We start from the raw sequence: 15843 nt of genomic DNA, 5'->3' as shown, positions 1-15843 counted from the left end.
CCGTTTGCATTATGCTTTGTCAGCGGAAGATAACGAAAAAACAAAACAGTCCGATTTGGAAGCAGCTGAGGCAGTCATAAGAAGATTAAATCTATCTACACAGCATTACCATACATAATTCTATAATCACAAACACAATGCGGTACTACAGTACAATATCCCATATCTCCGAGTTCTTTGTTGTGTATCGTCCCAGTCATCGCGCGATTAAAACTTCCGGCGCAGCAGATTCATGATCATTTCGCGACCTGTGACTCTCGTCGTGGCCCACAGGGTAGGGAAATCAAGTGTGCTGGAGAAAGTATCGGCGTAACCGAAGAAAAGCATGGGAGGGATCCAACCACGGGCGTACTCGAGGGCAAAGCAGGACTGCTCCATCTTGTACTGCTTGACCTCGCCGCGGCGGAGATGGTGCACGCTGCCAGGGGGGTAGACCTCGGGCTCGAAAGTGCCGGGAACGTAAGCGACCTGGGTTCCATGGAGGATGTTGAAGTAGTCATCTGCGGTGTGGCGACCGGTGTGGCCCTCGGTGCCAATCGCGGTGCCTGTCTTAATTAGAACAGCTCGGAAGGGGAAAAGGAATAAATGTGAGAGGAAGTACCGAAGATGATCAAGTATTCGGTGATACCTGAATCATGATTAGCAGGAATCTTTTGGTAAAGTCTGGCCAGCTGGAAGCCTATTGAACAAACTCACTAGCATGAATGATGTACATGGCACCCATAGCACCACCAGCATTGTTAAAAATCCATTCCTCGTCCTTGTTCAGGTGGTTTCCGGGGATTTTCTGGTCCAGCTCGGCGACAATGAAGTCGACCATCGCACGGGTGTCGTTGCCATGAGCCTGGACGGCGCGCTGGGAGAGGTCGTGCAATTGTTCGGGATTGAAGATGTAGAATTGCTCAAGACGAGCATCGAGGTAGCTGTACAGCGCAGCGAAGATGGCCACGAAGACCGCAAGGAAGCCGAGCTTGCGCATGGAGAAGCAGCAGCCGCCGCAGGAACTCTTGCGGGACGAATTTGATTGTTGGGAGGAGGATTTAGAGGGCATGGTGGAGGTCGTGTGTAGAGCAAAAGATCAAGTCAATTGGGAGACTAAAATTGACAACTGACAAAATCTGGGGACGAAAAGAAGCTTAACAGGAGTAAAGGGATTATCAGTCTAGGCAGAAAAAAATATGGTGGAGTCCGCGGCGCCCGCGTAAATTTGGCTGATCGCGCAGTAGTCTAAATCCCTGGTTAGATGAATGAGTTCCCCTGGCGTCGGGCCTGTTTGTTTTTCTCTTTTCTTGGCCTGGAGGTTGGAGCATCTCAGGCCACCACGGATAGAGAGATCCGAAAGAGGCATCAGATTATCAGCTTCAAAGTCTGCAATCAATTAAGCATCATCATTCAGTATTATTAGTGAAGAAGTCTGTTGATGGTCGGCACAATGCGTTGTGTGTTGAGACTGCTCTGTTATGTCAGCAAACCAGTTGTCTCTCCGACTTAACAACTGTGATCCCTTATCGATCCCGTTGACGATCCAAGGCATTGTATGCATTCAAACAGAGAGGATACGGATCGGTATTTCTGACTGAGCATAATCGTTCTCTTTATCTTCATATGACTGCAGTGAAGGGAAGTGCATCTGCTCCATGCGACAATGCTTTAGAACATAAGCTGGAAAGACCTGGGCAACACCCAGTCTCAAGACGACTAATGACGACAGATGTAGCTCTTACAGCTGCATAGACGCATTTCAAATATCAGAATCTGAAATTATGATCTCTCCTTTATTGATGGTGAAAGGACTGCCTGGATTTCTTCCATGATTCCAGTCAACTATGCTCTATTCATAGTGCCGTACCTAGCTAGGTACTCTACATTAATAGGATGAAACCGCCGGTTGTATATGGGTCTGTATTAATTCGGAACTTCTCCTGAGGAGAACTCAACTCTTCAGTCAACACCGCCAGGAATTCCGCACAATAGAGAATGGATTGCAGGAAAAACTTCCAACAGACTGTCGATCTCCCTTTAGTTGAAACGGGCATATTTTCGTCCATGTCGGGAATTCAAGCTGCTAGTTGTCACCAGCACAGGTCAGCCACAACATCAACGGATTTTCTGAATCCTGCAGCCTTGGATTCTTTGGCCTCGCTAAGCTACTAGCATGGCTCTGTGACGAGAGAGCAATACTCTTGATCTGGAGTGCAGAATGCGGGGTCCACTTACGTATGTCAATCTAATATCCTCCCACAATGCTTCTTTCTTTCTACATTTGCTCGATCCCGATGTGATTTCCACCAATATCCTCACTGCTTCCGGAGACAATTGTTGTTTTTGTCGATCATTCCGTGTCTTCGTCGTCTCGGATTGTTTCATTCGTCGGGAATTGTCCGGGTAAAATGGACCATTCCGTGACCTTTAGAGCCATATGTGGGGAGCAGCCACTGTGGGTGTCTCAAGTTGAAGCTTGGGTATAGATTGATCCACCAGTCAATATGATCGCCTGGTCCGCCGAGTGAGTCGTGAAGATTGAGGGCGATGATCATGGCATCAAAGAGGTTAAGCGTCGAAGATGCAGGCCATGGCTAGAGGCCCAAATATACCCCCGGGGCGGGTTCAGGAGAGGGAGTTCAGGAAACTATAAGAGTCGACGGAGGGCCTCATGTCGATTCAGTGTGCTCTCTGTCAGTCAACTGGTCATCCTCGGAAGAACTTGAACGATTATTCAGTATGAAGTTCAGCCTCTCTCTCGCCCTCTCGCTCGCCGCAGCCACTGCCCAGGCAGCCACCCAGTTCTGCGACCAATGGGGCTCGGTCACCGAGGGCAACTACATTCTATACAACAACCTTTGGGGTAAGGCCCAGGCCAGCTCTGGCTCGCAGTGCACCACCTTTGAATCTCTTTCGGGCAACACTATTGTCTGGAACACCAAGTGGTCTTGGTCCGGTGGCCAGGGCCAGGTCAAGAGCTTCGCCAATGCCGCTCTTAAGTTCACCCCAAAGACCCTGAGCAGCGTCAAGAGCATTGACTCGACTTGGAAGTGGAGGTAGGCATTTCTTACAGATCCTCTGTGGTTGTGAAGCTGACGATGACAAGCTACTCTGGCTCTAACATCGTCGCCGATGTCGCCTACGACATGTTCCTCAGCCCGTCCGCCAGCGGCAGCCACACCTACGAGATCATGGTCTGGCTAGGTGCTCTGGGCGGCGCCGGTCCCATTTCCTCGACGGGCTCGCCCATCGCCACGCCCACCATCGCTGGCATCAAGTGGAACCTGTACCTCGGCCCGAACGGCTCGATGCAGGTGTACAGCTTCGTGGCCCAGTCGACCACGAAGAGCTTCTCCGGTAACATGCTCGACTTCTTCAAGTACCTGGAGAGCAAGCAGGGACTGTCCAGCAGCCTGTACCTGGTCGACGTGCAAGCCGGTACCGAGCCTTTCAGCGGAAGCAATGCCGTTTTCACCGTGTCCGACTACTCCGTCAGTGTTGCCTAGACGTTCTATTAAAGGCAACGTCTAGCTTTGTGTATATTTAAATAATCCAATCGCTTTAGCAATCAATTTATTGGAACCAGACAAAATCCAAACATAGATGTTTCGCTACGCGCCCTCGTTTCAAACGGGGACTGCATCATAAGGCGCGTACCACAGTCTACTAGCGTCGACATATTCGTTTCAGATGCAGTCAGGCCTCAAAGAAGTATCTATGTGCCTCATTTTCAGCTTTCAAGTAGCAACCCAGCGGTTCCTGAATCGCCTTCTTTATAACTCGACCCAATCGCCCCGTCGAAGCATGTTGGACATCAACGTCTTCCAAGAATAACCGGATCCACAATAAGGACTTGACACATTATGGACCAGGATCCATTTGTATATATAGAAATCGATGCACGCCGCGCGCGAAGCGAGACGGAGGAACATGCGCTTAAGCGCCCACGAACACCCCTGCGTTGGGCGCTTAGGACACTTCCACTGTTACTGTACCTCGTCCATGAACTACAGATATCTGCAGGAACGAACGACAATAGTAGCAGGAGGAGTAGCAAGGACGAGCCATTAATTACTAGATAGTACTCCGCGTTCCGGAATTGAAGTTGCAGATAGATTCCTGTCCTGTTCCTTGCGAGACGACCTTTGCGTCGTAGAATTGTGGCGGGCAGGACCAGAGGATGCAATTGAGGGGAGGGGAATGTAGGAACTAAGGCAGGTACTTTCTTGCTAGTCTAATATCCATTATTACAACAACTACTTGGTGATTTTGATCCAGGTTCGTAGAAGGGAATATGCTCCTTGACACGAGTGTAGTCGGGGTTTTTTCGCTGGGGATGACGCCTGGAGGGGTACAGCCTACGACAGGAGGGGTTTGTCACTTGTCAATCAAGGTCTTAGGTCTCATGATAGGGTTGGATTTGATCGTTGAATGAGGATCTGGACGCATAGATGATATCATATATCGAGTCTAGTCCGTTCTCTGACTGTGATGATGTCTGGACTGCAGACTGCAGACTGCGTCGTGTACTACACTGCCAAAGAATGCGTGGCGCCTGCAACTATCTCCGGATCCTACTTCTGTCATGATTCCTGAATCAGCTGAAGCGAGGAGAAGCTCCTAGAGTGTTCAAGAGAGGAGCAGAAACAGTTGGATTCCAGACTGAACGCCAGTGTCAAGCAAGTCAATGAATGGGATAGACATGGCGGACAGTCAAGCAGACGCGTTGCGAGGATTCCTGGCCGGAACAGGAGCGCGTTTCGCCCCAGGAAAAGGTTTCAGGGCAGCGTAAAGGCTGAGGAATAGATGGATATTTGCCTTGCTAAAAGACAATAAAAGTATGGCAGTGTTTGAGGGATAAATGGGAAGGGAGCAATGATTCGTCGGCGATGCTCTGTATTTCTCCTGCCACTGGATTTTCCACGATGCAGTATGGAGTTATGTAGATCTATCAATGCCCCCTCGCTTTCTTGACTACAGTACAAGACAATGAATTGAAGAGTAATTAGTATTCTGAGACTACCTCAAGCTACCTGCGTAGAATATCTATAATTAATTTTCAGATTGTCCATCATGCATTCTGATTTGTTCCTGTGCTGGATAGGGCTTGTACCAATCATCGCGTTGCAGTCGAATCGCGCGCCAAAGGGACAGACCAACCTCTGACCCTTGAAGAATCAGTCAATCAACGACAGTCATTCAGTCACTGGAATCCAGCGTTTGAGATGATCCTCGATTTCATTCGATCCGCTCCTGTCCTATTCCCCCATCGAGCCCAGGATGATACCAGGTTACCTAGTGCTTTACCAGTTATCCCTGTGGCTGCTCCTGCTGGCTGAAATGTCCTTGCAGCTGTCCAGCCGCCCTGCACCACCACCTTAATTGCAAACATACCGACCCATTGACGGATGAACAATGGCGATCAATCAGAATCCAGACTATGTGGACGATGATGAAGCTACATTCACGAGTCCTTATAAAGTACATCAGGTGGCCGCCTTCGCTGGATTCTTCACGCGGTCATCCACATGCTCAGTCTCGCCATTTTTCGTCTCACTGATCTTCCTTTCTTTTTACGCTTCTCTTGCAGTAGTAATCATTAATTGATTTGCTTTTGATCATTATTATAATCAGCCCTATCCACTTTCGCTGCATTGCATTGTCTTGGTGTTACTTCTCTGGGCCGTACATTCACTCCATGTCCACCACCAGACCAGACGTCTTCTCAGTTCCGATCGACGCTCAATACGAACTTCAGATCAAAGTTGTTAAGACAGTTTCGTATTCAGCTTGTTACTGAAGATCTATTTCAGCCTCAGCGCTGCTTTCCTGCTCCACAGATCGCCCAGTCCCAGAGCACACTTCCGACAGGTTGACACGACAACCTTATCCTCTCTCTCTCAGCATTCCAGAACCACATTATTCCTGCTGGACGGGAATTTGAATCATTTTTAAAACATCGCTGTCCGTCCTGTGTCAGCTCGTCGCCAGAAATCTCCCTCTGACCTTTTCCCCTATTATCTCTCGCTTTGCTTTTTATTCCCTTGCCACCAGAGAGATACTTCGCCCCCAAACAAAGACCATTGTCAACATTCCTTTTCAGCTCTTCTCGCCCCATTCACTATCGGGAAAGAGAACGAGCAAAACCAAGACAAATACGAGATACTACTTTTATCTCTTCTATTTTGGGTGTTGACGATTTCCAAATAATAAACATCAACCTCGTTCGCTTGGAAGAAGTATACTCTCTATACTCCCGTCGCTCACATCAACAACACAAACACCAACAATTACACCCACCACCACCACAACAGCATCACCATGGATGCTCCCGTGGCTCTCAATCGAGCCGCTCTTAATGAGTTTGTCACCCGCCCGGTATCACGAGAGATGGTGGCCTATCTGGCTCAGCAAGCTTCCCTGGTCATCCGCTGCGAGTCGCATGTGACCTCTGCCGTTAGCCGTCATGGCCAGCCTACGCCTCCAAGCACACCTCCACTGGATGGCTTGCCTCCGCTGCCATCACTCGAGACGTTCATCATCTCGCTCGTCACTCGGTCTCAGGTGCAGGTTCCTACGCTGATGACCTCTTTGGTCTACCTGGCTCGACTGCGGGCCCGCTTGCCGCCTGTCGCCAAGGGCATGCGTTGCACTGTCCATCGGATCTTTCTTGCATCGCTCATCCTGGCTGCAAAAAATCTGAATGACTCGAGCCCAAAGAACAAGCACTGGGCCCGCTACACGGCCGTCAAGGGCTACGATGGCTTCTCCTTCTCGCTGCCAGAGGTGAACCTGATGGAACGCCAGTTGCTGTTTCTTCTCGACTGGGACACTCGGGTTACCGAAGACGACCTTTTCCTACATCTCGAGCCCTTCTTAGCTCCTATTCGGCAGCGATTCGAGGCGCAAGAGCGCGAGGCAGAACTGAGACGCCAACAACAGCAACAGCAACAACACTACCGTGAATGGCGCCACCTCCATGCATCGGCAGAGCTCCTTGCTAGCCGTCTGCGTCGCCAGAAGGTCGAGGGTCGTGCAGACTCTCGCCGCAGCATGGTAGAGGGCGGCTCGCCTCGCAAGCGTCTTCCAAGCCACGTCTCCTCATCCAGCCTGGGGGGCTCCCCGCAGTCCGTCGAGGGTGAGCGGTACACTCCCTACAATCCCCACCATCACCACCAGCGCCTTCGCACGTCACCATACCGGTCTGGCCGATCTATCTCTCCGCCATCCGTCAGCGATGTCCCCTGCCTCTCTCGCGCAGAGACATTCAATTCATTGAGCTCCCGTTCCTCCAGCGTTGCTCCCAGCTCGCGCGGCACTCCAGCCAGCATCAGCACCTCCTGCTCTTCGACCAGCATGGACGAAATTATTGTAGCGGAAGCTGTCAGCAGTCCTTCTACTTCCAGTCTGGGCTACAGCTATGTCAACATCCCCGCCATCCAGACAGACGCAAAGCAGTCCCTTAATGACTTCCACGAACATCGTCACCACCAGCAGCCCAGCAAGAAGATGAGGATGGCCAGCAACAACGGCAGCGCCGGCTTTGTCGCCCGATTCCTGGCTTCTGCCGCAGGCTACCACATGGGTGGTCGTCACGGGCGTGTCTAATTCCATTCGTTCTTCACCATTTCAGTCGAGCAGGTCTCGACTCTATCAAGAAAACATAATAGGAAATACCCACTAGAGCTTCGTTCTCCCCTACTGTCGTTGTTCCCTTCTCGCTTGCCTCCTTTTGTTTAAAATTCTCTTTTACTAGAATACCCAGTTTCCATCTCCTTCGTTACACTCGTACCATACTTGGCTTGTCTGCATTGCATAATGGTTATGGTTATGGCTATGGTACGGCGTCATCTTTTGCATGTTATGGCTGGGATATGCCTCTCTTTTTCTTCTTCACATTTAGGATAACGCCACAAGAATGAACCCAATTAGACAGGATATCTTTCTGACACTTGGCAAGCATGTATGTATGTTTATGTTTACTATGGTTGGCATGAAAGGGATGGATACCACGCAGTAGCCAGTACTTAATATTCTGATTGATCCTGAATATCCATGGCAGATGCTTATTTTGAACTGTACTTGAATGGAAAGTAGCAAGAAAAACTCGAAAAAGATGCATATACTCCCACTAACCAACCTCACCAAGCACATCAGTGCTTCCGGTACCCTTGACGATGTCCTTTGCAGGACCATCCGAAACTTTTGCGCGTATGTGATTGTCTCTGGGTGGACCGTGCCGATGATTTATGGTGATGCTTGATGCGTTGTGTGGACGATCAAGTTGGTTATCAACTTATCCCTTTGCAACATTGCCTTAGGGCGTCTTCTGCAGTCGGTGGTCCTGTGAACATTGTTGTATTGCCTGCCAGTTAGTTGGTATGAGCAAAACCATCTTCCCGCTTCCGTTCCTTCTGGCTCTTCGCCATTTCTCCATCTCTCCAGTATAGTCCGTCAGGGTGTCCTCCCATTGTTGATATAGGCGGTTGTACATATCAACAGCAACTGCAATCTCCTCTCTGCAGTTCAGCGGCGTATTGCCATTGCCATAGCCACGAACCGAACCAGAAGTATCCTTTCGGAGTCAAATTGTCTACTCACAAATAGCCTTTTCCTCGTCGACGGCTTCGAGCTGTTCCTGTAAGCTGTTACTCCTTGTCGACTCTCGACTCTCACGATATAGGAGAGATATCCAACTTTCGCTGTTCCTGATGGTCCCTCAAGTCCCCCCCCCCCAACAACAATTCTAGGGTACAGAGAATGGATATTGAGCGATTCAAACCCCGATGCTGTCTAGACTGCACCCAAGCTGTGTTTGAAGCTCCCTCAGTCGAATTACACACCTCGCAGGGTGTATATTAGGATTGATGTCCAATGCAAGGGAATCAATAAAAACCTTGATGAGTTGTGGCAGTCCATGAAATCGGCTGGCTCCATATATGCGTCCTGGTCTGCTGTCGCAGCATGCCCAGCAAATGGCAAGAATAAGAGCATGGATGTCGGTTGCGTCTTGGTAGGACGCTAGGCTCTTCTTTGCTGGACTGAGCGTTGGAGTTTTGTTGTTACGGTGAGTATCTTGCGACGACGAGGTGGGTGTTGGCTGGGAGAAGATGGTATATTCAACCATGGATTCTGGCTCTCAGCTACTCGATGCGGTAAGACGCTGATTCCGGTGCCACAAGGATTTGAGTCGAGGATGAGGACGGAACTGTTCGTAGACTCTGTACTACGCTCAACGTAAGATAACACGCTCTGCTCCAGATCTCCTTCTGCTTTTCGAGAAAGAGATTCCTTCAGAGTCATAAGCAGACCCATCAAAGCAGAACGTCGTTCAACTTCTACGCGTTCCTTATCACCATCATCAGTTTCCCTGTCACTCTCTCAACGTGCTTGTCAGCAGAACAAAAGCTGTGTTTCACAGGCTTGTAGTGGTCTCTATCCATCGGACATCTCGGTCCATGTGGATCCAACCACGATGCACGATGCTGCTTCTCAATATGAAAGATCCGAGGTATAGACATAAGGTCGACCCTTGCTAGTCGTCTCAGGAAGTGAGGCCGCTTCCTGCTGGTAGAATAGGTTGCCCGCTACATCAGAGAACATATAACTCGGCCTTGATCAGCCCTGGTCTTCTGCGCAAACTCGAGGATCAGGACAATTTTAACTTGTAGACGACCTCCCATCATCCACAGTCTCATGTCCAACAAGTCGTCTGTGTGACTCAGACCAGCCAATCTCGATAACGAAGGAAGGCTGGTATTGGTTGTCTGGCGTCAGACAAAAGTCTGGAATCTTCCGTGAGTTTGTATAAGGCTCTAATAACCCATTGAATATAACCATCACCTGAATTTCAATGCGAGTAGGCTCTAGGTCCCAGGTGAACCGGCAGGGACGTATAAGCAGCGCAATAATGCATTGATATGTTGCTCCCAGGTGGTATTTGAGCTCCTGTTTTACTCAGTATGATTCAACCTCAGATTCATCCGGTTTGGCAACATGGAGGCCGACTTCCACTTACGGGGATCGGTTGGGAAAGCGCCCCCATACTGGCCACAAGTAGACACCGTTGTCAAAGGATCCCTCAACATGGTAATCATAAACAAAACCGATATTCTTTTGCCCGAGCCAGCTGACTCGTCCAATAGCATCAACAACACTCTTCGACGCTCCTTTGCAACGGCTGCAGTAGTCCAGAAATCTTGATCAACGTCGAAAAAGCCGATGTACCATTCGAGGATCAGCGAGATATCGTATGCGTTTCCTAACATCCCCTCCGCCGTCTAACCAAGCCAGTGAGCATTGTGTCAACAAGAGGGACAACTACACATACGGTGGCACAAGTCGAACGCCTGTTTCGAACACTGTTTGCATAAAATCGATTCACTGCATCGAGTTCGCAGTTAATTTCGAACGGCTGCGGATCGAAAGCATCATATTCATTAATGGAAGTACGCAAGCAATGCATACACCACATGAACTGTGGCTTCACCGACTGATCGTGCGCTGCACGACGAGGTCTCGCTGGCGGAATAACGGGTATCAGTAGTCGAACTGATGCATGATTGTATTAAATGAGAAAAGACGCAAAAACTGACGGACCTGAGGTCCATATACAAGCATCAACCTGGCCATAGTCATCAGCTTCATTCAAGCTCTTGATGGCTCATTCGACGTAGCCAGTTCTTTGGGCAATCAAGTCAAGAACAGCTATAGTTTACGTCGGCGTAGACATATTTTTAGCATGAAATCACGGCAATCAGCTATAGAAGCAGCTGTAGTTGTCCGCGTACAGCAATTGGAAAAGAATGCAGATTCTATATAAAAGAGAGGTGGTTGAATGTCAGGAAGACGAGAAATCATGGGGAGAAGCATCTTTATATACCATCAGCCTGCCAGCTTTTCTACTTCCTGGTAAATTGCAACCAAAGAACTAGTGAATGGCGAGATGCCTCTTACTTCACTATTAAGTATCTTTGTCACTGTTCTGAGCTGCTGCTAGAGTTGTGTGAATATCTTCTACAACCTTCTATGTTTAGTACCAAAAAGTAGGAGACAATTGATAAGAGATAAAGCCGACGATAGCCTGATAAGCGATACCCAAACAGGACAATCTCCCAGAGACGGACGACGGAAGTCGCCGTTGACCACACAATGTAACGCTAGAAAGTGGGGAGAGAGAGGGGGGAGCCAAACAACATGGCCCTTTGTCTTTATTGTTCTGCTTCTCATTCTGGGACCTGACTGCAGCAGTAATCAGCTCGAATTCAACTCTCAACAAGCCAACCATGGGTGCAACCGACGTGCCACAGGCCCAAGCGGTCACAGTGAGTCTCCAGGAGCTTGTCAATGGTGAGTTGATCCAATCTCTCAATGGGCAGCCTGCAGAGAAAGCTGCTGTTTCTGCGTAATGGAATTCTGGAGCTGATACGTATTCTTTATGGTCTAAGGCACGGTCTCTTTCGAAACCCTGACGGAAGCCTTTGGCCCATCCTCGCTGGGAATCATCGTCGTCAAAGATCTGGACTCGGCATTTACTCGCCTCCGCGCTCAGGTTCTCTCCAACGCTTCCTACCTCGCGGCGCTCCCAAACGATGAACTAGGTACGTCCGACCTGCGCCCTCGACTCCACAGGCTCAAATTGACAGACAATAGAATCCCTCACCAGCCCCGCAGCCAAATACCTCGTCGGCTGGTCCTGCGGCAAAGAAACCCTCCGGTCCGGCCACTTCGACACCCTCAAAGGCTCCTACTACGTGAACTGCGCCTTCTACCAGAACCCCGACCTCCAAGGCGCCCCCGCAGACAACTTCCCCGATCTCTCCGAATACACAGCCCCCAACATTTGGCCTCCAGCAGACCATCTCCCGACCTTCCGCCGCAGCCTCGAGGAGCTCTGCACGCTCATCATCGACACGGCCGCGCTTGTCGCCCGCGCCTGCGACCGCTACGCCCTCGCCAACATCGATGGCTACAAGGCCGGATACCTCGAGCACGTGGTGAAGACCAGTCTGACGACTAAGGCCAGGCTGCTGCATTACTTCCCTACCGACCCTGCCGCGGCCTCTACCGCCGATGCAGAAGACGATGATGACTGGTGCGCGACGCACCTCGACCACGGTTGTCTCACCGGTCTGACATCCGCCATGTTCGTCGATGAGGCGGCCAATCCGCCTTCGTTGGCCAATGCCTCGACGCCGCTGGCGGAACTGCCCCAGTCGCCGGACCCCAAGGCGGGCCTGTACATCCAGTCTCGCACGGGCCAGGTCGTCAAGGTGAATATCCCCAAGGACTGTCTGGCTTTCCAGACCGGGGAGGCGCTGCAGCTCATCACGCGGGGAAAGTTCCGTGCTGTGCCGCATTTCGTGAAGGGGGCGAGGCCGTCGGGTGGAGCGAGGATCGCTCGCAATACGTTGGCGGTGTTTACGCAGCCGAATCTGGAGGAGGAGGTCGAGCCTGGGAAGACCTTTGCGGAGTTTGCGAGGGAGGTGGTGAGCAGGACTTATTAGTGTATATAGAAGCGTGTTTGCCGCAGGTTACACGATTGGCCTGCTGCAAAGGTACATAAGAGAGTAGGTTGCTGTGTTGCAGTATATACCGAGTCAAGGCCGACAGGTCGTTACTTTCAATCTCAACCTATCAATTAAAGAGTAAAAATCATGGGTATCTGGCATCAAAGATCATGCTTTGGCCGCTTCGCCGTATGCTCATCATTCTCAGGCGCGTAGTCTCCACCTTCCGTTTCCTCAGTCCTTCCCCGAAGGTCCTCCAAATGCAGAGTATAATCCTCCTCCTCGGGCGACTCTTCCTCCCCCTCGTCTTCAGTGTTCAGTCGAGTCTGGATATTGCTCTCGTCCGCCGAGCTGACATTGGTGCTCACATCCGTAATGGCCGCCCCCAGACCAGCGCTAACCAGCTTACTCGTCTTGCGCACCTCCCCAAACGCCGATCGCGCTTTGTGGCTCGGTCGACCGAGCTCGCCGGGGAGCTTGGCCTCTCTGAAATCAGCCGCAGTGGCCCTGCCCTCGATGACCTTGAGATTGGCCCGCCACATCTTCACATCGCGGATTTCACTGTAATGGCCGACGTCTTCGCCGTTCAGCGTCTCGACCGCCAGGGTTTGCGTCCTGAAGTCGCCCCAGAACCAGTCTTTGCCTTCCGGAATGCGCTCGTCCGCTTGCCGAGAGTACTGTCGTCCGCTCATCACGCCGTGCAGATCCCGGCCAAGTGAGAGACTACCGAACAGCAGCCGCATGGCATCGGGTTCGTAACACCGGCCGATGACCATCCCCTGCGAGATATCTACCGTCTTACCGCCATTGAGACTATACCAGTCGCCGTACCCGCTCATGCCGATGTACTGGAAGACACTGAGAACTTCTTCGGGAGATAGGGGCTTGGGAGGCTGCATCAGGTTCTCTATCGCCGCTCGCTGGCGGTTATTCGTGTAGACTTTGCCTCCAATGCGCACCTGATATCTCTCTGCGAGCTGGTCTGATTTGATGTCGTCACTGCATTGGATTAGGTCGAGCCGGATCTCGTCGATCACCATGACGTCCGTAACTGCTTTCTGGCCGCTACTGAGCGAATAGCCCACCGGTTTCAGGCGAACCGCATCTCCTGCAATGAGAAGTTCCGCCCCAATGAATATGCCCATGCAGTAGATGGAGGCATTCGGCCATCTTCCTCGAAAATGAAATTTCTCAAGCAGGCTGAATGACGACATAACAGTCATGGCGTACTCGATTGAAGGATGCAATTCATCCCGGGGCATATTCTGCAAAAAGAGCTCGAACGCATTGAATGGCTTGATACATTTCAAGTGAACGTACTTGTACTGCAGTGAGTAGCTCTTGTCCGGGCTGTTAGGATCAGGGAACGTCTCGACACGGAATCCAGAATAATTCACTGCCCACCCCTTATTAGCCGTCTCGACTAGATCCTGCAGCACCGTGTCTTCCTCTGGGACCTGGCCGACGATACCCGCTCGCCACTCAGGAACGCCCATGAATCGATCAAGCGCCGGGTCGTACATCTCAACCCTTGCGTGTTCTGGGTTCCAGGCCAGCTCGCCCTCAAAATTAGGAACCCAAAGGACAATTTCACCAGCGCGAGGAACATAGGAAGGCTGCATTGTTAGTTTTTGCAGATACTCCCCCAGGCCAGGTCTTTCGGACTTCCAGTCCATACTTAAAGGTTCCGAGATGGGCTCATCTAACTCGCCCCTATCCTTGAGTTTCATTACGGCCATCTTGAAGACGTCTGGTGTCCCTTCCCGGTCAACAATAGGGTTCAACGGTGGTCTTCCGGGCGGACGGCCGAGTCGACCGAGCGGCCTTCCAGGAGGTCGACCAGGTGGTCTACCAGGTGGTCTCCCTGGCGGTCTACCAGGTTTACCGGAACCAGGAGTACTGAGTGACCCGATTGGTCTACCTGGACCTCTTGTGGGCAGGCCATCTAGGTGACACTGTCAGTTCTGACATTGCTTGCGAACGAGTTACACAGCGGGGAAACAACCTTGGATTCGCCGATTCCTTTTTGCCAATTTCTCGCAAAGAACGCAGGGGCACGGTTCTTTCCCGCCCTTCATCAGGTATAAAAAGTGTGGAAAGAACTGGATTGTAGAAGGGAAGTACTGCCCAAGTGGGTGGCCCCAGAGGAACCGGTCACGCTGTGCCGTCGGTCAGTATGTAGCTCTGAAGTGAAAGGTCTTCCGTAGCAAGACTGACGATGTCTGGATTTGTCCCACGCGGTCTGTCAAAGACGGCATAGCCTTCTGGCAGACTGTCTATGACATAATTTGTTCCTTGGTTCATGTTTAGTAAATTCTTTGGACTCTTGGATCGATTTGATGTGAAGCATAGAAGAACAAAGAAAGGAGACTCGCGAATGGCCATTAGTGCTGACAAGATTCTTACAATGAATCCAATCGACTGCTCGCGACCCGTCCATATCCGACGAAGAAATTGAACAAAATGTTGAGATAAAGTAGTTCATGAAATGATACTAGGAAGCAAGCATGGAATCCTCTGAATACTCGGACAAGTACTCCTGCAACGCCAGAAGCAGACAACAAGGAACTTCGAGCGTAGTACAGAAGAAACATCAAATCCGATCCTTAACGAGAACAATAATGCGAATGAAGAATTAGAAATCAGTACGTACCCTCTTCATAAGCCCCTGTGTCTTTCAGCCACATGATGGCCAGCTTCTCACGATACCATGTATCGTCCGGCATCCCGAATCGGGGCTCTGTAGGCCAAGTAGACGGGTCGCCATCACTGAATGACCGATCAATGGGGATAGTGATTGTATCTTCATCCTCTGCTGAGGTTTGCGAGTGTGGAGAAGCTGACATGACTGTGCCGATGGAATTATAGATAGACCAAAGAAGTAGTTTAAATAGTCGAGAGGTTGAGTTGCTGGAAGCAGGAGCTAAGAGGATGATCGTAACATGTTGGGAGTGATAGAAATGAGGCTTCTCTGCTCTTCACTTTCTAGACAATTTGATGACAAAGTGAAAGACAGTATGGCAATTTTCTAACCCCTTTTTTCTGGTGTCTGGAAGCTCGTGCAGTTACTGCTGAATTAGAGTGTAATAGATGTTTGACTTAGTACTTTGAGGATTTCAATGCGATCGTACGTCAAATAGCGTGAGGCGGCCCGCTCGCATGTGGACCTAACGGACCACTCGCCTAGAGAGACGAATACAAGGGAGATATAAACACCAAAGTACTGTACTCTCTTGTTCTATTTAAGGTAGTATAGTTAAAGGAGAGATTATTCGGATAACTTTGAGCACATCGAATCAGCAACAACCAGGGAGGCGCGTCGCGCTGGTATATAACGCGTCCAAGCCACATC

The 15843-nt window shown here is 50.5% G+C and overlaps 5 protein-coding genes across 5 annotated transcripts; 3 read left to right on the top strand and 2 right to left on the bottom strand.

The window, feature by feature from the left end:
* Positions 1–207: 207 nt before the first annotated feature.
* erg2 (C-8 sterol isomerase ERG2) lies at positions 208–1051 on the bottom strand (the record flags this gene model as incomplete). The annotated part of the gene is made up of 3 exons (XM_043295377.1): positions 208–545; positions 602–628; positions 697–1051. 3 exons carry the CDS (start codon positions 1049–1051, stop codon positions 208–210), a joined length of 720 nt encoding a protein of 239 aa, XP_043151312.1.
* A 1670-nt stretch (positions 1052–2721) lies between these two features.
* On the top strand, positions 2722–3488 carry xgeA (putative endoglucanase; the record flags this gene model as incomplete). The annotated part of the gene is made up of 2 exons (XM_043295376.1): positions 2722–3038; positions 3089–3488. 2 exons carry the CDS (start codon positions 2722–2724, stop codon positions 3486–3488), a joined length of 717 nt encoding a protein of 238 aa, XP_043151311.1.
* A 2815-nt stretch (positions 3489–6303) lies between these two features.
* Positions 6304–7590, top strand: Aud_010539 (cyclin family protein; the record flags this gene model as incomplete). The annotated part of the gene is made up of 1 exon (XM_043295375.1): positions 6304–7590. One exon carries the CDS (start codon positions 6304–6306, stop codon positions 7588–7590), a length of 1287 nt encoding a protein of 428 aa, XP_043151310.1.
* A 3677-nt stretch (positions 7591–11267) lies between these two features.
* On the top strand, positions 11268–12488 carry Aud_010538 (uncharacterized protein; the record flags this gene model as incomplete). Its single annotated transcript, XM_043295374.1, has 3 exons — positions 11268–11331; positions 11430–11582; positions 11635–12488. 3 exons carry the CDS (start codon positions 11268–11270, stop codon positions 12486–12488), a joined length of 1071 nt encoding a protein of 356 aa, XP_043151309.1.
* Positions 12489–12652: 164 nt separating this feature from the next.
* Positions 12653–15337, bottom strand: Aud_010537 (uncharacterized protein; the record flags this gene model as incomplete). Its single annotated transcript, XM_043295373.1, has 4 exons — positions 12653–14436; positions 14497–14650; positions 14709–14785; positions 15145–15337. The coding sequence occupies 4 exons, from the start codon at positions 15335–15337 to the stop codon at positions 12653–12655; spliced, it is 2208 nt and encodes a 735-aa protein (XP_043151308.1).
* Between the last annotated feature and the right edge of the window lie 506 nt (positions 15338–15843).

The sequence above is a fragment of the Aspergillus udagawae genome (genome assembly GCF_001078395.1).
Source record: "Aspergillus udagawae IFM 46973 DNA, scaffold_9, whole genome shotgun sequence".
Lineage (NCBI taxonomy): Eukaryota > Fungi > Ascomycota > Eurotiomycetes > Eurotiales > Aspergillaceae > Aspergillus > Aspergillus udagawae.
The sequence above is the reverse complement of the archived record's forward strand: the minus strand, read 5'-3'. Positions and strand labels throughout refer to the sequence as shown.